Here is a 12,237-nt window from a genome sequence, read left to right as displayed (position 1 = left end):
AATCTGGTAGCCTAAAGTGCTCGAACTTGGCCAATACAAACAACACAAGACTGCTAAATATCTCTAACACGACAACAAAATACTCATGTATGAAGCCAGACTCTCATCGGATATCTCCAACAATTTTTCGTTTTTCAACACATACTGATCAAGAAACCCATAGATCGATCGGCAAAGCCATTTATGATATATACTTAACTGTAAGCTTCTATATCGACATCTTCATATCCAACACGACAAGTGAGGTTCGAGTTATCAATTTTCTCATCGGCTTGTTCCGTCGTAGGCGGTGGTAAGAGATCCGCCATCACCGCCGTTATCGTGATGGAGAACTAAAAGGTTTTCTTCAAGTTTGTTTGAGCTTTTTGCTTGCAAAGCAAGGCTTTTACCAAAGATAGAAAAGGAAATGTAGAAGAGAAAGTTTAAATATTGTATACACTAAAATGCGTAGAGAAAAGGTAAATATCCAAAAAAAAAAAAAAAACAAACAAAAATCGTAAAATATCTAATAGAAGAATGGTGCAAATACAGTATGTTTAGGGAAGATTTTCGTGTTTCGAGGATGGAGTCATCGTTCTACAGTCTACTCAAACTATAAACTAACTCTGAGTTGACTTTGAAATACCAAAACTACTTCTACTCAAACTATAAAGTAACTTAAATTCTACATGGAGATCAATAGCTAACATGTTCTGTATTTTGTTATGAATATCTAACTATACAATTAGCTTCAGTAACTGGGCTAATTCTCAATAATTAAATTTGGGCCGGAAATTTAAATCCTCGATTACTGTTAATTTGAGTTGTTTTCCAAAGTCTCACACGAGGGATATAAAAGCAGTTCAGGAGGGATCGGGCAAATCATACCTTTCTCGGCCTTTTGGCTAAGATCAAGTGTAGTATCTGTTCTTATCAGTTTAATATCTGATATGTGGGTCATCGACCTGCACGATATTAACTCTATTTTTTATGGGGGAGAGTTCACCATGTCAGCTTGCTGATTGGACTCTCACGTGTCGCCTTCGTCTTGCACTACTGCGAAAGCCTGGCACACCTCACCAAAACACGAGTCCAATTTTTTCAACACAAACTGGTTTATCTTAACAACGCAAACCAGTAAGACCAAACACAACCGTTCTATTCGAAATAGCCCCCCCAGTCATCATTAGCTTGTTCGACTGGGTCAGAGTTTTTTCCTTTTAACCTTTTTCCTTAATTCCATTATTATTTATTGGTTTGAACTTTGATTCCGCAAGCAATTGTACAATTTTGTAGTTCTAAACGTTTGCTTGTACCAATTTATATTATTATTATCATACTGCTATTTTATTCGATGATTTAAGTAATCATGTCATTAAAAAAAATTATTTCAATTTTTATTTAACATTTCTTTAATTTGTCTATTCTATAGTTGTGAATCACACCATCATTCAGATTTCATGTTTACCGAAGAGTTGTGATTTGTGAATTTATAAATTAACAACATACTAATTTTAAGTAGATTGTTAAACCCAAGACATACAAGAGCTACAACTAATAACTGCCCATGCATATGCGCTTTTGAACACTTAAACTCGAACGCTTTGATGGTTTTCACGGCGAGAAGCAGTGGAACACAAAACTCTCATAAACACATGCACCACCGGTGACGAGAAACTCATTATCCGGCCGAGATGCCGACATCCGAGGATTACTACTGCTTCTCTTATCCGGTCTCTTGCTTGAACCAGAGCCGAACATCATGTCTTTGCCGGCAGTGGAGGCAGCTGTTTTCTCCATTCTCCGGCGGTTGACATATTCTTCGGATATAAAGACATCCATTGGGTTGTAGAAAAGGATCCAAGAAGAAGTAGAAGAAAACCTTTGCGGGTGTGTTTAGGGGATTAGAAAGATTATGAAACAAGTGTTTGGAGTTTGTTGAGGTGTAAGTTGAAGTGAAGAAGAGGCTGAAACTATAATATAGATGGCCCATGTTACATGTTTACATCTAAGATGGGGGTAAAACTGTGGGCGTGCGGTTACATGTTTTGGCACATATATTATTAACTAACTTGGACAGAATTATTTTAAATGTTTTCCCGTAGTAGATGTTTTCCCCCAATTCTAGATGTGCACTCGTGTTGAATGCTGGTTAAATATTTTTTCTTTTTTTCTTTTTGTGAAATAATATAATATAGATAACTAATTAGTCGAACCTAGTTTTCATGGATTCCATGGGTTCTTTTTGCAAAGGTGACATGATAGAACCAATTCTTCAATGATTTTTTGGCTCAATACATACATTAAACAAATTTTGTTACATCACGTGTACGCTTGATCTACTTATATATATATTGAGTCCAATAAAATATAAATATATACACAAATAACGAAACTATACGTTATAATTGATTGTAAGAGAAAAGAAAAAATTATTGCAAGAGAAATCCATATCAGAATAATAGGTCGCATTATAATAACGGCTAAAGCGAAGCAACAAAATGACGTTTCTCTGTAAAATACAAAAAAAAAAAAAAAAAAAAAAAAAAAAAAAAAAAAAATAAACAAGGAAAAGATCTAATTTTGAATCAAATGGTCCGGATACTGCATGGATTTAACAGTTATCGTCAAATGAAACAAAGAACCCAAAACCCATCAAACGACGACGCATTCACATATGTGCGTTGTGTCATCTGGATCGAATAGCACATTATATTGTCTCGCACTNATATTATATGATTGGGATTCTCGAGAATCTTACTAAAGCATGTGAAAATAGAAAACGTTATCAGAATTTTATATTCGTCAAAAATCCAAAACCTGTCCGAGGAGCCGTAAAAACCATGATCCACACCCACTCACAAGATGATTTATATAGAGAGCGACAAGTGTATAATGTATAAAACCGCTGTTCGGGCGGAACGTCAAACCACCCACAAGATGATTACATTTTTTTTTTTTTTTCACGTGTCAGCTAAATGACACTTTTGCCCTAAGTTTTCAAAGGAATTTACGTCTTCTGTGTGAGAAAAATGGTTTGACGTTCAAGGAGAGTAAAAACGACGTGAAGTGCATCTCTAAAATGAAAGAACGGGAAAACGTAAAAATGCAATCGCTATTTTTGTATTATCAACCACGTGTCATAACCTCAGTGGTTTAACGAGGAAGCGAAATATAATTGCGAAGCTAAACTGATAAAAAGGATGCTCCTTCTTCTTTCATCCGCCATAGCCATTTCTTCTCTCTCTGTATCAATACTCCACACAGAACGGTAGTGGAGAAGCCAGAGTCTCGAGCCACTGTCTCACTCGAGTTATATACTAAAGTCGAGATTTTTTTGTTCGAACCCATGATTCTCATTCAGATAAATTATTATCTTTCGGCTTAATCGGGAAATGGACGTTCTCGCCTTATCCTCTTCCGCTTCCGCTTCCGCCGCCACGTCCGTTGCTTCCTTCGCCGGAAACTTCCCTTTGTTTCCTTCTAGGGTTAGAGTGAGAAGAGACCGGGATACTCTATTAGCTAAACAGAAGAGGTTTTTAGTTTCTGCTTCGAAAAGGGAAGAGCCTAAGCTCAACGAATGGGATCAAATGGAGCTCAAATTCGGACGTTTACTCGGAGAAGACCCCAAATTGACTTTGGCTAAGGTGAGATGCTTTTATTAAAAAACGTTTCCTTGAGTATGAAAAATTCAAAAAAATTATGGCTTTGGATTCTTTATTTAAAAACGTTTCTTTGAGTGTATGAAAAATTCAAAAAAATTTATAGCTTTGAGTATGAAAAATTCAGTACCCTTGTTCTTGTTTTGATGTTGATGATGTTAATTGTGAAATTTTAATACAGATAGTGGCTAGAAAAGTGAATCCAGAGGCTACTTTCAATGAAGTTGAGAAATCTTTCTACAAGAACAAGGGTAAAATCGCTGAAGTTGAAGAGATTCCATTGGATTGGTCAAAGGATAAGGAGAAGAAGAAATCTAGTTCCCTGGATGGACTGAAATTGGTAAAGCCTGTTTTGAAAGACGGAGTCAAGTTCGAAAAGCCATTGGTGAAGAAGCCAAACCCTGTTCTGAAGAAGCCACTGGAGGCTGCTGCTGCTCCTCCACTTGCTGCTCCTAAGGTGCAGAGGTTGCCTAATGTTATATTGAGAAAACCGAGTTCGTTTTATGTTAGTAATGGTGATGATGATGAGGAGTCCAAGTTGCGGTTGAAACCGAATCTGACTCTTAAAATGAGGAATGAGAGGGAGAATGAGAGGTTTAGTGACATGACACTGTTGAGAAAACCTGAACCAGTGAGCGTGGATATGGGAGACGAAAGTGCTGAAGATAAGCTTCTCTCTGATGGGTTAACTATGAAGGAAGGAGACCAAGAAGCTGGAATATATTCAGATTACACTCTTTTGGAGAAGCCAGAAGCGAGGCCCGTGCCTGTGAACTTAGAAGAGGAAGTAGGAGATAGTGCAGCTGCGCAATCATCAGAGATAGAAAACAACTCAGTTCAGGAGCCAGAAGCACCTGAGAACGTAGAAGAGGAAGTTGGAGATAGTGAAGGCGGAGCTGCGGAATCATCAGAGACAGAAAATAACACCATTCCAACTGGTACATAGATCAACTAAGACCTTTTACAAATAGGCTAACATGGAGCTGATTCATATGTTTGTTGTTTTATCAAGAAATGCAGCTTAACAGCGAGATGTCCTCGGGGCCCTCTGAGGAGAATACCATTAACAGTGATCTACTCGTGAGAATTCCTTCGAAACCAATGTCTCAAACCATCGTAGAAGCTTCTTTACAAGGGAAACCACAAAGGTTAATTTTGGTTTAGTATCTTGATTTTGAGGAATCGTCCTTTCTTTCTCCTTTCTTCCAGTTTTGACTGACTAGTTACTTCTGTTATAGATTAGATCCGTCATCTGCAGAGCCATCAGTTTCAAACAGTGGACAACCGTTAATTGTGAACCATGAAGGTCGTGAAGTTTCTGTTGAGCTCAAGGGCCCTCCTACCAGATCTTCCTTGGAGGTTCAGAACTAACACTCTTTTACTATTTATTCGTTCATAAGATAAGATGCCAACTCGTTTTGTGTGATTTTTTATAGGAAAATGATTGGAATAAGGCAGAGTCTCTAGTTAAGACAGAATTACGCGCGGATGTTGAGCTAATAAGCTCGAGCACAAGAGGCTTTGCTGTAAGTAAGATCTGTACTCATTTCGGGTTTCATGTCCTTTTTGTTTGTTAGTTAATTTGTATTCTTTTCTCATCAAACCCTTTTTACAGGTTTCATATGGATCGTTGATCGGATTTTTACCTTACCGGAACCTAGCAGCAAAATGGAAATTTCTCGCATTTGAATCATGGTTAAGAAGAAAAGGTGTAGATCCATCATTGTATCGACAAAACCTTGGAGTAATTGGAGGTCAAGATGTCACGAGTAAAGCTCCATCTCCAAATTCAAGCTTAGATTCTGAAGTCGCTACAACGATCAATGGAGAAGTTTCTCCTGATATGAAGCTGGAGGATCTTCTTATGGTATATGACAGAGAAAAGCAGAAGTTCCTGTCATCTTTTGTTGGCCAGGTTTGACAAAAAAAAGTCTTGTAACTTTTATTATCTTACATGGGAATGCTTTGTTTCCTCCCTAAAGGTTTTAACACAATGCAGAAAATCAAAGTGAATGTTGTTATGGCTAATCGAAACACAAGNGGGTTTCATGTCCTTTTTGTTTGTTAGTTAATTTGTATTCTTTTCTCATCAAACCCTTTTTACAGGTTTCATATGGATCGTTGATCGGATTTTTACCTTACCGGAACCTAGCAGCAAAATGGAAATTTCTCGCATTTGAATCATGGTTAAGAAGAAAAGGTGTAGATCCATCATTGTATCGACAAAACCTTGGAGTAATTGGAGGTCAAGATGTCACGAGTAAAGCTCCATCTCCAAATTCAAGCTTAGATTCTGAAGTCGCTACAACGATCAATGGAGAAGTTTCTCCTGATATGAAGCTGGAGGATCTTCTTATGGTATATGACAGAGAAAAGCAGAAGTTCCTGTCATCTTTTGTTGGCCAGGTTTGACAAAAAAAAGTCTTGTAACTTTTATTATCTTACATGGGAATGCTTTGTTTCCTCCCTAAAGGTTTTAACACAATGCAGAAAATCAAAGTGAATGTTGTTATGGCTAATCGAAACACAAGGAAGCTTATATTTTCGATGAGGCCGAGAGAAAATGAAGAGGAAGTTGAGAAAAAACGAAATCTTATGGCTAAGCTTGGTGTTGGGGATGTTGTGAAATGCTGCATCAAGAAAATTACCTATTTTGGTATTTTCTGTGAGGTACTATATCAGAGTTTATTATATGTTTGTAGTAGCTTCTTGCTAATAGAACTGCAAGAACAGAAAACAGTATGTTGTGTAACACTAAAAAGTCTGGTTGAACAGCTAGAAGGTGTACCTGCATTGGTTCACCAGTCCGAAGTTTCGTGGGATGCAACTTTAGACCCTGCTTCGTATTTCAAGATTGGTCAGGTAATATCTCGAGCTATCATAAACTCTGCTAAGGAATAAAACTGTTTGACAAAACGTTTCTTTTTTGGTGTTATAAGATTGTGGAAGCGAAAGTGCACCAGCTAGATTTTGCTCTTGAACGTATCTTCTTGTCCTTAAAAGAAATCACGGTGAGAAAGAGCTCTCAAAAAATTATCTTGTAGCAATTTGGTAACTCATTTGATATAAATCTAAACCCATTTGATGTATTTATGCAGCCTGATCCTCTAACTGAAGCCTTAGAATCTGTAGTTGGTGGTGATAATGATCAGTTGGGGGGACGATTACAAGCAGCTGAGCTCGACGCTGAGGTATTAAAGACATTTTTTGGCTTTTTTGATCAAACCATTATTACGGGCTTTTTGAAAACTTTCTTCTACAGTGGCCTGATGTGGAATCTCTGATCAAAGAGCTGGAAATGGTTGAAGGAATCCAGTCAGTTTCAAAAAGCCGTTTCTTCTTGAGCCCGGGTCTTGCTCCAACGTTTCAGGTACACAGTTTAATCGCCTAAATATCTATACTAACCACGAAAACATCCAACAACAGACCAAAGCGCAGAGACTTAAGACTGTTGTGACTTTCTTAGCGATAAATGTAAAGTTTGTATGTTTGGGTCTGGAATCTAACATCTCTAGTGGTTATGTTTTCGTTTGTGTCTCTATTTGTAGGTGTACATGGCTCCAATGTTTGAGAACCAATACAAATTGCTTGCTCGAGCTGGAAATAGAGTACAAGAGGTAAAACAAAGAAAGAAAGAGAAAGCTTCTAATCTATATAATGGTTTGTTGTTTATGAATGTTGGATGATTCAGTCTTTTTTTTTGGACTGTTTTGGTTAATTGCAGCTTATTGTTGAAGCATCGTTGAGCAAAGAAGAGATGAAATCTACAATCATGTCTTGCACCAACAGAGTAGAATGAGAAAATATTGAGAAAGGGAATGAACGATTCCACCAAAAACATTTTTTGTTTTTTTTTTCTCAAAGGCTTACTACTGCTAAGTGTACAACAATCTATCTTAACATTTTGGTAGTACAAATTTGTGTCACAAATTTTGTCACCCGGGTCGGGTTTTTTAAGCATTTAAACCGATTACGGAAATCGGATCTTTCCTAATTTTGTTACACGGGTCGGGTTTAAAAAAAAAAAACCGTTTACGAAAAACAGATCTTCCCAAAAAATATAACTAATTACTTTTTGCAACATCCCTAAAAGATTATTATTGGAATTACAGATCTCGGATCTTCCCTAAAATATCGTGAGTACAAACACAATTTGGTAAATTCATATACGTATATTAATCAGCCTGGATCCATATATTCCTAATGATCGGATTACATAAATCTAATCTTAACTATACTCAAAATAAAGATATGCATTACCATTATTCCCAAAATCAAAACAAACAAAATCGCATGGATATAGTCTAAACTTGCGAATCAAGATTATATCCCACTCAAAATGAGAAAACCCTACCTACAACCTTGGAAACTATATATATGTGTCATTCGCACAACCAATAAGCAGCAGCTACACCACAATTGAAAACTATCAAAAGCATAAAACCCAAACCTATTTTAACCTCAATGGCCCCTTACCTAAGGGAAAACACACCTAATCATACGAAACTTTATCTTTACATTAGCATACAAACTTTTTGAGACTACCATGACTGCGCACGACAAGAATAAGGGTAAGTAACCCTGACCAAGTTTATTATAATTTGCGGATAATATGATCGTTTTTGATAATAATAACAACAAGTTTTTTTTAATCATGTAAAAGGACTGAAGCGTGTGAATATAAGCAATATGTCAGGAACGGATGTATTACGGCTACAACTTCAAGGAATGATCAAATAAATATAATAATCAGTCAATGAAAAGTCGTTCATATGCTATATGCACTATGCAATATGACTCATGTTTGGTTTTTCAGGCAACTGACGGAATTATGGTAAACTGTTTGATCAGGTTAGCAACTTACAAAGAAGGAAAGAAGAACAAAAAGCTCCAACCATCAACACTTTTCTTCTGCAAATCATTCAGGAAGTGAAAGGGGTAAGTAACACTGACTCCTTTACTGTAATTATAAATGCTTACTAATTGTAATATATAGACATAAGAGACATAAATAGCTACTTGACCACATATAATCACTTATTTTCTAGATTTTCAGTCTTAAGACAACTCGATTAACTTCAATCTTGCAGAAAAACTCTGAATGACATGAAAGATCATCAAAGTTTATTCTACAAGACATCAAAAATAAAGCGACCCTTTGGTTTACATGGTCCAACTCCAGTCATGGCACCTCCTTCTGAATAATATGTAGGTACACGTTAGTTTCTTGAAATTTGGATAACTATATATATCCTTATAGGTTTTTAATCATGTTTAATCCATTAACGGATTTAATTTGTTTTGTAGGAAACCAACTATTGGTTGTACTTCATGTACAAGGAAATATCAACATCTCAATATGTGTTAAAAGAAAATGAATTCCTCAAAAATAACTTAGAAGAAGAATTTTCTAATGGGCTATGGTCTCCATCTCTATAAGGTAACAATGTTCTTTGTTTCACATTCTTTACAAACCTATAAAAACAAAGTCAAGCATTTTCTATCATTAAACGAGATTTACTAATATTTCAAATTTATCCGATCAATCTACACACAAGAGTCAAGAATATATCTTTAACTATTGGAAAATAAATATAGCTTACTGGGAAAGATTGTTCGGTTGTCTAATATGTTGTAGATTCACCCTTGGTAGCGGAAGCTCTGGGATTCAGAGCAATGATCGAATCGGCCACGAATCTGGGGATCTCAAGAGTTATTTTTGAATCAACAAATTATTCAGACCAATAACCTATAATTCAAGCTTCTCGGATCCTCATAGTTTCTCCGACATCGCCTCCGGTGCTTTGTCTTTTGTCTTTATTTTCTTTCTTTCAATTCCTGGATTAGCTAATGAAAAGCCTTTTTTAGCATAAAAGGCCTTAAGCCTAATTGTCTTAATCCTAATTTTTATTTATTTTGTTTGGTATAAAGCCCAAATCTTTATGTTGATGAGGGAACTCTTGAAGATAATAACTTTGCGTTAATCAAATTGTTTTTGTGATTGTGTAAGTAGATGCATTAAAACTTCTATATTTTAATAAACACTATAATTAATAAATTTATTCAGATATATTTTTTTCTTAATATAATTTGAGTGGATCGTTTTCACCGAAGAAAAAATATATATTTTAATAGTTATATTCATCATGGTGCAATTTATGTGTATTTTTCAGTTTAAATTATATATTATATATTTAAACTAAATAAAATAACGATTTATGATTATACATACATATAAAATATTGATATATTTAATATAATTAATAATTATATATACATATAAAATATTGCATGTGGTGTACGTGGTAAATCCTAGTATACTAATATAATACAACTTCCTTAGCTTTATGACGTGAACACTCAATTACCCCCACAAAAGCTAGAATCACCTCTCCTTGGTGTACATGGCTCCAATGTTTGAGAACCAATACAAATTGCTTGCTCGAGCTGGAAATAGAGTACAAGAGGTAAAACAAAGAAAGAAAGAGAAAGCTTCTAATCTATATAATGGTTTGTTGTTTATTAATGTTGGATGATTCAGTCTTTTTTTTTTGGACTGTTTTGGTTAATTGCAGCTTATTGTTGAAGCATCGTTGAGCAAAGAAGAGATGAAATCTACAATCATGTCTTGAACCAACAGAGTAGAATGAGAAAATATTGAGAAAGGGAATGAACGATTCCACCAAAAACATTTTTTGTTTTTTTTCTTCTCAAAGTTTTACTGCTGCTAAGTGTACAACAATATACTAATGTAATACAACTTCCTTAGCTTTATGACGTGAACATTCAATTACCCCCACAAAAGCTAGAATCACCTCTCCTTTTATGTGTCTTCTTCCTCTTTTTTCTCTTCTTCAACCTCAAGTCAGATACCACACTTGTGAACCATCAATTTATTTTATAAACTCAGAACCGGTTTATAATAAACCAAAGTCAGAGCGATTTGGGAGTCCCCTTTTCAAACTCAGAACCGGTTTATAATTGGGACACCAAAACAAAACCGGTTTAAATAACATTGTTTCCCCTTTTCTAGTTAGATTCAAAATTTTCGATTTGTTTTTTTTGGTCGTCCGCCAAAAATATTTTCGTCTTTCAAAAACTCTCTCTCTCTCTCTCCCTGACTCTGAGGTTGTTCTTCGTCAATGGCGACGGCGGGATCATCAAGCTACAGTGTCCCAACAGATCATCAAGTTCCTTCATCTCTCGTGAATCCAGGTACTCTCTTTCCCTTGAGCCGGACTCTCCAATTTTACACCATCGACAAGGAGTCTAGGGTTTGTTAGGTGTCGATTTGTGTCAGAGGAGAAACGAGTACTCATCGCGCCTTCTAAATTTGCGATTCGGCTCAAATCCAACTTGAATCAAACTTTGATTAGTCTCTGTATCTGCTCAATTTCCCCTGATGTTTTGGGTGATAGATGATGAGTCTTAATGTTTCGTAAATTCATGTTACTACCACTGTGATTTTTGATTTTTTTGGGATAAGAACTTGGATTGATTCACGAGATCTGCCAATTCTGGTGTTGAATAGAATATATGGATGGTGTGGTGTTCTTGATTAATAAAAATGACAGGGAACGGTGTTTGTATGATGAGCAAGGCGTGGAAAGAGGAACAACAACCTTCGCTCATCAGTTTCGTATCTTCGTTTCTTCGCTCTAACTCCTTCCGTCTTAAATTTGTCTCTATTTCACCTGTATGTGTCTGCCTCCCCCTCTCTGCTTAGATTTATTTTTTTGGAGAGTTGTATCTAAAAACCAGCTTAAAGAATTCTCTTGTTTGCTGTGATTGATAGGATCTGATCTTCAACTGTGGGGGTGTTTCTGTTGCTTTCGTTTTTGTGACCAAGTGGGATTGTTCCAATGTTGCCTCCATCTTCAGCAGGTCCATGAGCTCTCTCTCTCTATTACAGTCTCCTATATGTCTCTCTGTTTATTTTCTTCTGATTTCTTTGACTTAAACCGTTTGTAGAGTAAAGAGGCTGAAAGGACAATTTTCGCAACTTTATGTTGTTGCCACACTTTCAACTAAAGAGCAGAGTGATTCTTTCATGCGATATTACTTCGAGTGAGTGGTCTCTACCCATCTATTTCACTTTGCACCATTTTGCTTATCTGTCTTGCCGAAACTGAAGCTAGATAAATCGTTTCTTAGATATGAGATGGAGTTTGGGAAACCTGCATTTATACAAGTCATTGATGCTGAGATGGGATTCGAGAAGATTGTTAAGATTGCTCACTCTCGTGGGGGTAAGACTCATTTCGTTTAGTGTTAGTTAGGATACCCTCCTATGGTTTTTTTTGATTAGATTGAAATTTGAGCTGCAGCGTGTAAGCAGCAGAAGGTGGCGTCTATACTCAAGGTTGAGGTAGGTTGTCAAAGATCATTCCCTCTAAAGATCGGTTTCAATGTTTGGTTTGGCCTTCTCAAAAGCTTCTTTCTTTCTTTTTTTCTTTCATGTGAAGAGAAAGCGAACAGTGCAGGATACAGACATTTTCATCAGAGTTGTAACATCAATACCCAACATTAACAAACATGATGCAAACACGGTAATGTCTTTACTTATGAGCTGCTCAAGTGATAAACTTGCACTTTT

At 36.2% G+C, this 12,237-nt stretch overlaps 3 protein-coding genes across 3 annotated transcripts in view; 2 read left to right on the top strand and 1 right to left on the bottom strand.

Annotated features, from left to right (window-relative positions):
• LOC104771729 lies at window positions 1,412-1,954 on the bottom strand. Its single transcript, XM_010496308.2, has one exon. It carries the CDS (start codon window positions 1,819-1,821, stop codon window positions 1,594-1,596), a length of 228 nt encoding a protein of 75 aa, XP_010494610.1. The 5' UTR covers window positions 1,822-1,954; the 3' UTR covers window positions 1,412-1,593.
• Window positions 3,176-7,579, top strand: LOC104771738. Its single transcript, XM_010496317.2, has 13 exons — window positions 3,176-3,626; window positions 3,823-4,579; window positions 4,654-4,789; window positions 4,880-5,000; window positions 5,078-5,167; window positions 5,257-5,556; window positions 6,132-6,311; window positions 6,417-6,503; window positions 6,581-6,652; window positions 6,740-6,832; window positions 6,904-7,011; window positions 7,190-7,258; window positions 7,366-7,579. The coding sequence occupies exons 1-13, from the start codon at window positions 3,375-3,377 to the stop codon at window positions 7,438-7,440; spliced, it is 2,340 nt and encodes a 779-aa protein (XP_010494619.1). The 5' UTR covers window positions 3,176-3,374; the 3' UTR covers window positions 7,441-7,579.
• The window catches only part of LOC104771756, a 3,523-nt gene continuing 1,986 nt past the window's right edge, over window positions 10,701-12,237 (top strand). Inside the window, exons 1-7 of the mRNA XM_010496335.1 lie at window positions 10,701-10,856; window positions 11,216-11,337; window positions 11,437-11,525; window positions 11,613-11,708; window positions 11,796-11,890; window positions 11,969-12,009; window positions 12,107-12,190. Of these exons, the coding sequence (XP_010494637.1) occupies window positions 10,784-10,856; window positions 11,216-11,337; window positions 11,437-11,525; window positions 11,613-11,708; window positions 11,796-11,890; window positions 11,969-12,009; window positions 12,107-12,190 (600 nt within the window). The 5' untranslated portion in view covers window positions 10,701-10,783. The remainder of the gene's footprint in view (window positions 10,857-11,215; window positions 11,338-11,436; window positions 11,526-11,612; window positions 11,709-11,795; window positions 11,891-11,968; window positions 12,010-12,106; window positions 12,191-12,237) is intronic.

Source organism: Camelina sativa, chromosome 3 (assembly GCF_000633955.1).
Source record: "Camelina sativa cultivar DH55 chromosome 3, Cs, whole genome shotgun sequence".
In the NCBI taxonomy this organism is placed as follows: Eukaryota; Viridiplantae; Streptophyta; class Magnoliopsida; order Brassicales; family Brassicaceae; genus Camelina; species Camelina sativa.
The sequence above is the reverse complement of the archived record's forward strand: the minus strand, read 5'-3'. Positions and strand labels throughout refer to the sequence as shown.